The 7,527-nt window shown below is 40.8% G+C and overlaps 3 protein-coding genes across 4 annotated transcripts; 1 reads left to right on the forward strand and 2 right to left on the reverse strand.

Annotated features, from left to right (window-relative positions):
* The first annotated feature begins 655 nt into the window (after window positions 1-655).
* On the forward strand, window positions 656-2,047 carry LOC104959259 (GTPase IMAP family member GIMD1). The gene is made up of 4 exons (XM_010787126.1): window positions 656-684; window positions 985-1,147; window positions 1,309-1,568; window positions 1,734-2,047. Exons 2-4 carry the CDS (start codon window positions 985-987, stop codon window positions 2,007-2,009), a joined length of 699 nt encoding a protein of 232 aa, XP_010785428.1. The 5' UTR covers window positions 656-684; the 3' UTR covers window positions 2,010-2,047.
* Window positions 2,048-2,399: 352 nt separating this feature from the next.
* On the reverse strand, window positions 2,400-5,074 carry LOC104959260 (aminoacyl tRNA synthase complex-interacting multifunctional protein 1). 2 transcript variants are annotated; one of them, XM_010787127.1, is made up of 6 exons: window positions 4,980-5,074; window positions 4,674-4,787; window positions 4,048-4,197; window positions 3,774-3,973; window positions 3,443-3,617; window positions 2,400-2,778 (listed from the first exon to the last, which is right to left on the reverse strand). In XM_010787127.1, the coding sequence occupies exons 1-6, from the start codon at window positions 4,999-5,001 to the stop codon at window positions 2,612-2,614; spliced, it is 828 nt and encodes a 275-aa protein (XP_010785429.1). In that variant the 5' UTR covers window positions 5,002-5,074; the 3' UTR covers window positions 2,400-2,611. The 2 variants fall into 2 exon arrangements, with proteins under 2 accessions (XP_010785429.1, XP_010785430.1); XM_010787128.1 differs by having other exon boundaries at window positions 3,443-3,614; window positions 3,771-3,973; window positions 4,980-5,070.
* A 1,587-nt stretch (window positions 5,075-6,661) lies between these two features.
* LOC104959261 (JNK1/MAPK8-associated membrane protein-like) lies at window positions 6,662-7,139 on the reverse strand. The gene is made up of 2 exons (XM_010787129.1): window positions 6,893-7,139; window positions 6,662-6,820 (listed from the first exon to the last, which is right to left on the reverse strand). The coding sequence occupies exons 1-2, from the start codon at window positions 7,110-7,112 to the stop codon at window positions 6,678-6,680; spliced, it is 363 nt and encodes a 120-aa protein (XP_010785431.1). The 5' UTR covers window positions 7,113-7,139; the 3' UTR covers window positions 6,662-6,677.
* Between the last annotated feature and the right edge of the window lie 388 nt (window positions 7,140-7,527).

The raw sequence follows: 7,527 nt of genomic DNA on the forward strand, positions 1-7,527 counted from the left end.
ACATTTATTGTCATTTTGGAAAAAAAAACTAGCCCAAAGTAGCCACCAGGATATCTCCTGTTGGGCATTTCAATTCAGTTTTTTCAGAAAGTATGTTTATGTACAAACAAATATGCTCATGTCCGTCATTTTATTGTTTTTGCAAAACCTTCCGAGAAGCTTTTCAAATCAAATTGAATGTGCAACTGTTCCCTCTGGCTTTAGTTATATTGATATACAGATAACACACACACACACACACACACACACACACACACACACACACACACACACACACACACACACACACACACACACACACACACACACTCACTCTTCCATCAGTGTTCCCTAGTTTCCTTGTTGATATGTCATCGCCATCGGTGTTTCCTTGTTTCCTTGATGTCACGTCCATGTTTCCTATACTACGGGTAAAGTAAACGGTGACGCCAAGCAGCTTCATGGATTCAGCAAGTGATGGTTTTTAGCTGTTTTTGCAATCCTGCAGATGAAAATGTGTGTAGATATAAAAAGCACATGATACAGTTCCCTATGCTTGTCCCTTTAAATCTAAATTACAGGAATGTTTATCAGTCTTTACAACCCTAATAAGAGCACAGAGCGAGGGAAAGATGGGTAGGACTGGTTACTGTTTAACCAGTAACCACACACACACGCACTACAATATCGATCAGTCCAGCAAATGTGAGTACATTTCCTCTCTTGGTAAGGTAACACAGGTAAGAGACGCTTTTGTTAATTCTGTTAATCGTCAAGTTTAGATGTGTTGTGGCCTTCTTAAAGATGAACGTACGTTTTCTGTCCAATCAGAAATGAAACACTGTTCACAGCTAAAAAATAAAATGTGAAATAGAGTGTGTTGTTCTGATCCTTTATTATAAGCAGTAATTTTAACACTTAATAACAGTTCATTTTAGTAATAATTTCCATCCGGCGACATTTAGTTCCTTTATTTAGAAAATTCAGTTAAAACCTTTTCCTTAGATGTCTCTCGTCACGGAACACCATCGTCACGGCAACAACCCCTTCGGAATCCTCAGCAAATGGGGTCGCCACGACGACGGCGAGCAGAAAGTACTGGTCCTGAATGTTCTGTTGCTAGGTGGAAGGCAGAGTGGGAGGAGCTCTGTGGGCAATGCTCTGATTGGTCAGTAGTTTTTATTTAACCCTCACAAGCTAACTCTAGGATCAACACATGTTATGTTACTGTGTTTTACTTATTTCATTTTATGTTTTTATTCTATAAATTAATATTGTTGCTCACTTTGTGCACTCTTTGTTAACTTTTAACACAAAATTGTGTTGCAGGTGGTGAAGAATTCAAAACCGGCACCTGCATTTCTGGCGTTTCCATGACGACGGAGCACCAGCTGCTACGCCGAAATTTCCCACGGTATTTCAGGAGAAAGGGGGCGGAGTCTGACCTCACGTTGAGAGTGTTGGACACGCCCCCTTCGTTTCCCCGCCCTAAGAGCGTGCACGAGCTCTGCCCCGAGGGCGTGCACGTACTTGTGCTTGTCGTGAGAGCTGACATGCATTACAACACACACCTGGAGGAGCACGTGGAGGTACACACACACACGCACACACACACACACGCACGCACACACACACACACACACACGCGCGCACACGCACACGCAAACGCACACGCACGCACACACACACACACACACACACACTCCGTAACGATTATCATGTTTTTTTGTGATTTTTTGTGTTTTGTCGTTCAGACTCTTTTCGGTCCAGAATGGCGTCGTCACGCTTTGCTCGTTATCACACATGCCGATCACCTGAAGGAGGCGGGGCTTCAGCCGTCAGACTACCTAACGCAGACCACCGATTGGCTGAGAGCTCTGGCTGCAAAGGTGGAAGGCGGAGTCTTGTTTGTGGAGAACAGCTGTGATTGGCCGTCAGTCAGAGGACGACCGATAAGAGACCGACTGCTAAACCTCTCAGCGAGGAACCATCACTCAGCGCTGACCGTCCGGACGGAGGTCTCACTTTAAACTACAAACTAATGTTTTTTTGCTTTTAAACTGATTTTGTTTCCGTCTATTTGTCAAGTTATGTGACTGTTGTGAACTTTGTTTGTAGCTTTACGCTAGTTTTGCACTCCTTGGTATTGTGTCATGGTCCTGTTTCTATAAAAGTACTGTTCATTTGTTAAGATTTGGTTGTCACAGATCTTGTATAGTCAAAATTCAATGGAAAACCCGATTTTGGTGAAATCAATCTTGTATATCAGGACCATTTTCTACATACAATTATAAAATACATTTGTTTGTTTTTTGGTTTTCTGGTGGTGAGTTTAGCACCTAATCTTAACAACGAACTGGGAACTGGAAAAAGTCGTCATGTCTTATTCTCTGCTGGCCTTCCTTTCTTCTGGTAAACAAAACACCCATGGAAACAGACTAGTTCAAAATGTTTTAATGAATACACCTTTATACAACCTTTGTGAGCTAACGGTACTAGCTACTTACTAGCTAAGTGGCCGTCAGCAGCAGATTTTTATTGTTTAATTCTCGGCTTTTCACAATAAAAGACCTCTGGTTCACATCACGTCCACAGCATGTATTTTCCTGTATGTTAGGACCCCTTATTTCATCTATTTGATGTTGCAGTTGGTGAGGGAGGGGGCTCGGCAGAGACCCTTTCCTTTCACCTCGAACCCACAGCCTTTATAGTTGGCGACTCCCTTTGAGTCCACCTGCAGGTCGGGCTGAAGAATCTCCCAAAGCCTCTGTTTGGACTGAAGCTCTTTGTCCGGCTCACCTGAACACAGATACAGTCATGACTGTCGGGTCAAGTGATCATATAACCATTTAAAACATATCGTCTTATACTCTGATTGCCTTTTAAGATGGAACTTTATTTATCCCCTTGGGGAAATTCAGGCGTTAATAGCAGCAAAAATAAAGAGATAAAGTGACTATTAAAACAAGATATCACAGTAAAAAGTTGTGCATTTGTATGAACATGTTAAATATATATACAAAAAGACAAAGACATTTAACAAAGACATATGTTTAGGTTTACATTTCAGGAGGGCAAAAGGAAGAGACTGTAAGCAGAACTTCTTTATCCTCTGAGGATGAAGGAGCTCTGTTCCTGCATTTGAGATCGATTTTTGACTTTCTTTATCACTTTATTAAATATAACAATAGAAAAATCATTTATCAGTTTCTCTTAAGAATTTCCTCCATAATGACCACCTGGAAACCAAACCCTCCTCATAAAACACAAAGGTTGAGAGTGAAGTTGGATTTAGTCAAATATTGTGGTTATTAACTGGTATTGCTAACAATGACTAATTCTGTGTTGCATTGGAATTCCGTCAGCTCCAATATCCGACGTCGCAGTACAAATAAAAAAAGATGATGTTTCATTTATTCACTAGTTTCAGTCACTTATACTGTTACAATGTCATGGTTGTTACCAGGGTAGTTGAGGAAGGTGACTCTGTCCCCTGGGTCGGAGCATGTGGGCGGGGTCAGTCGCTCAATGATGTCACCATCAGAGGCGGAGCAAACGAGGAGGCGGGCCTTAGAAGCCACGCCCCTCAGTTTACAGGCCTTCACGTTGCATAGCAACACAGCGAGAACACCCTGCAGCTGAAAAGGATAATAATGTTTTTTATCAAATTATTTTAGCAAAGGTGATTTTAGACAAAAGTCATAACATTTGGGGGGAAATTGTATAGTATTTGAAAAAAGAAATAATCACATTTAGAGAATAAATTCGTAATATTTTCAGAAAGTTAATTTTACCTCCTCGAGGTCTGTTTGAGCTCCCAGCTTGCTGACGACGGTTCGGGGTGCGTCCTCTCCGACGTCCACTTCCTGTACGGACAGCGTCTCGGCCAATGGGTGGGGCCGGACGCTGAGGATCCGTCCGACTCGCAGATCCAGTCGAGACACGTCGACTCGAGGCTCCGCCACCAAAGAGAGAGAGTCAGAAGAAGGACGAGCTAAGAAAAAGACAAGTAAATCAGAATCAGAACCAAAATCCTTCCTTCCTTTCCTCATTTCCTCTTCTTCTCACCTTTCCTGTCTCCTCTCTTCCTCCTGCTTTGTCTGTCTCTCCGGTCCTGGGAGGAGAGGCGAGGAGGATTATTGGGAACAGCAGCTGTTTCTGTGTTGGGGGCGGGGCTTGTAGTCGTTGGAGGCGGGGCCGGGGAGAACAGAACCTTAGCTGCAAAACAAAAGAAAAATATGATAAATGAATTGGATATTTCTTATCTAATGGACTGATCTCCAAGTGATTACGTCTTTATAAAGTTTATATTAGATTAAAAAAAAAGTATTTTTAATCTAATTTAAAAGTGAATGGTAATTATCTGCAGTTGTCCGTGTGTGTCTGTGTGTTTATGTTTGTTTCTTTGTGAGGACCCAGTTGAGTTATAAACCTTGAGTCAGGGCAGATTTCATCATTATTGACATTTTTGGAAAGTTGAGTATCCAAATGAAGAGTGACGACGTTTTAAATAATAACTAAAATATCATGAAAGAAAGGATATTTTGGAGAAATTAGGAACCTATGATTTTAAAGATAGCTTTTGAGTATTGCAAATCGCAAAAGTTTGGAAGGTAACATTTTTGAAGATGGAGAAGAGACAGTAAAGAAAATATAACTAAGGAAAAATATATCACAATAAAATCAAGCAGTACCGGTGCGTCTCTTCTGTTTGTCCTGCAGCTGAGTTTTGAGCTGCTCGATGTCTTTCTTTAGTTTCCCGTTCTCAACCAGCAGCTTCCTCTGATCTCTGACCGACGCCTGAAGCTCTGAAAAAAACACACACACAGGGAGAGACACACACAGTCGTTGGAGACACACACACATATTTATAATAATAAACTAGGTATCAACCAAAAGGGGGCGCAATGCACAAATATTTTGCATTGACAATTTCACAGCATTTTTTTGGTTATGGATATAAACGTTTTGAATATAAGCACATATCTTTTTTCTCTTACGTGCTTTCTCTCTTGACAACATGGCGTGAGTTTGAAAATACTCCACGAAATGCGGCCCGTCCTCTGGATCGAGCTTTATCAGAGCATCTGCCACGCTAAGAGACAACCAAACCAAAGTATTAATAATTTCAAAGCCAGTTGTTTGCATTCATGGGAATAAATACGACTTTGACTCTATCACCGTAGATGTCATGAAGGACAAATTACCTGCAGTTTTAATCAGGAAAAAAGATCTCTCTGATGCAAATATGATAATTCACAATGTAAAGGCTTTAAATTGACTTTATGATGCGCTGCAGTGGTCGTTGTTAAAACACAGACTTCACTGACAGTTTGCAAATCAGCCCGGCATTGGTGTCAACGATTAAATGTTTATTTAGATGATATCTGAGTCATCTACGTTTCTGTCCTTGCCTCAGGACTAAACACACAGAGAGACGGTGAAATGTCAGAAATAATTGATAAGAGGAAGTTTGTTTGGGATTTAACTTTTGTATCAAAACAGAAATGGTTAGGATTTACATACATAAACTCACGTATCTATACAAGTTCATTGTTGAAGGGAACATCCCCCTGTTAAGCCCCGAGCCTGTTTTTCAGGTCTCAGGCTCGAAAATGACATTCCCAGAACAAATGACCATATCTTCCCTTCTAAAAGGGTTAAATTAATAATCTTTTTTCTCAAAGCAAGGTTACACCTGTGAGTTGGATGTAGAAGTGTCAGAATCAATATAGATGCTTTTATTTTAAAGTAAATTCAGATTGAACACAGTAAAAAAATGTAAATTATTGTGTCCGTCCAAAAAACAAAAATTACTTATAGTGAAAACACCCTTGAACTACCTTGAATGATGGGATGGTATACTAAAAGCTTTAGGAATCCAAACTACAACATATAATAAGTACCCTGTATCAAGGTTGATGCAAACCAAGTGAAATTTGACCTTTTTTAGAGAGATTTAGCAACAAAAAAACACTTCTGGGGTCATTTGGGTGGATTTGACCTATCTCTGGCCACCCTTGGTCGATTTTGATGATTGACATCTCTTTTTAACCGTTAGAGCCAATGGAATCGAGGGGAGGTTCCACATACACACACACGTTACCAAATAAGGAGTGCGATTGACGCGTGGCCAAAACCGAAAGCTGCCATAACTTTTAAATAAAAATGGAATTATGGATTATCAATAATTTTTTCAAAGTGACAGACACATTGCATTAACCTATGGATTAACCCTCAGCAGCATTTTTATCGTTTTAATGCCATTGAACGTGACTTTTGATCAGAATAACAGCTACGGTGAGACGATCTCCCATGAATGCTCCGTAAAGCTACGTGTTGTGATGTCTGAGTTTGCTTCCCCTGTTGCGAGTTCGGATCGCTCAGTGATGATACTATACCTATATAATCTGTGGAACCTCAGCTTTAATCGGATATCTTGTATGTGCAGTTACGATAAGTAATAAAGGTATCTTTACCTTGAGTTCTGTGCCAAGTGCGTTAGCATTTTCTCACTCAGGGGTCACTTAGATGCTTCTTATGAGACTTGTGTTTGTTTTGGTAAAAATTGTTCATATCGTCAGTTAGCTGAGTCTCTTCCCGTTAATCTAGTATAACACATTAATAGGTTTTTAAATATTAAGAAGCCCCGAGACACAGTTTCGTGAAAAAAAACCCGCAGCCAAGTTAAGAGATTTTCACGTTTCGGTGTACAACAATAAAATACATATTAGAAACCCACACAGAGCAGTGAGTGTCGTTACCTGAATCTCAGAGGCGGACATGTACACAGCCAGCGTGACCAGGGACAGCACCAGTATGATGTAGGGGAAGGCGTAGTCTGAAACACACAAACTGTCACACACAGCTCAACACACACTACTGAGTATTTGTATTTCCCCTCAGTACTCACAGAGCAGCCCTCCGCCCACCGCCTGCAACACGGTGAGGATGGGGAAGAAGTAGAGAGCAGCGTAGATGCTCTTGAAGCGATCCGATTTGCCCAGTCCACATGCTATCTTCTTCACCAGCAGAGGGCGCAGCAGCATCATCAGCACCAAGCAGAAGGCGTAGTAGATCAACACTATGGTGTAGCTGAGGACCAGAAACACACAATAAACTACAGGGTACATGACAGAAAGCAACAACACAGAGTTTCTATACAATTACTGTTAGGACATAAGTCAAATCAAAGTAAATAAATATCAGATTTTATAGCTAAAAGAAAGGAATTTGCTTTGAAAAAAAGGAAAATAAGAAGCTATGGTACCATGAAATATAAATAAACAGAAAAGTAAGTCAAACAAGGCTTAAAAATATATAGTTTATCAGCATTTCAAGTGGGAGAGATGTGCAGTTTTAAAAGAGATATCTGAATAGCTGAACTTAACACTAAATACAAATGGAGTTACATATCACAGTTTAAACTCTTGAATCTGACCGCAGAGGGGCCAGAGAAACCAGAGCCCTGTCCGCTCTGATTGGTTAGCTGGCTGGTCCTGCTGCCAATCACGCATGATTTGTTGGTACACTAGCCAATAGAAGCGT

The sequence above is a fragment of the Notothenia coriiceps genome, unplaced genomic scaffold, assembly GCF_000735185.1.
Source record: "Notothenia coriiceps isolate Sejong01 unplaced genomic scaffold, NC01 NC01_scaffold00030158, whole genome shotgun sequence".
NCBI classification, from domain to species: domain Eukaryota; kingdom Metazoa; phylum Chordata; class Actinopteri; order Perciformes; family Nototheniidae; genus Notothenia; species Notothenia coriiceps.

Excerpts from the sequence above, each read along its gene's own strand:
- LOC104959259 (XM_010787126.1), top strand. The coding sequence starts at position 985 with ATGTCTCTCGTCACGGAACACCATCGTCACGGCAACAACCCCTTCGGA. Across the intron at positions 1,148-1,308 it reads TGTGGGCAATGCTCTGATTG|GTGGTGAAGAATTCAAAACC; the intron begins GTCAGTAGTTTT and ends ATTGTGTTGCAG. Across the intron at positions 1,569-1,733 it reads ACCTGGAGGAGCACGTGGAG|ACTCTTTTCGGTCCAGAATG; the intron begins GTACACACACAC and ends TTTGTCGTTCAG.
- LOC104959260 (XM_010787127.1), bottom strand. The coding sequence starts at position 5,001 with ATGTTGTCAAGAGAGAAAGCAC. Across the intron at positions 3,974-4,047 it reads GAAGAGAGGAGACAGGAAAG|CTCGTCCTTCTTCTGACTCT; the intron begins GTGAGAAGAAGA and ends TCTTTTTCTTAG. Across the intron at positions 3,618-3,773 it reads CTCAAACAGACCTCGAGGAG|CTGCAGGGTGTTCTCGCTGT; the intron begins GTAAAATTAACT and ends TATCCTTTTCAG.
- LOC104959261 (XM_010787129.1), bottom strand. The coding sequence starts at position 7,112 with ATGTACCCTGTAGTTTATTGTGTGTTTCTGGTCCTCAGCTACACCATA. Across the intron at positions 6,821-6,892 it reads GGTGGGCGGAGGGCTGCTCT|ACTACGCCTTCCCCTACATC; the intron begins GTGAGTACTGAG and ends TGTGTGTTTCAG.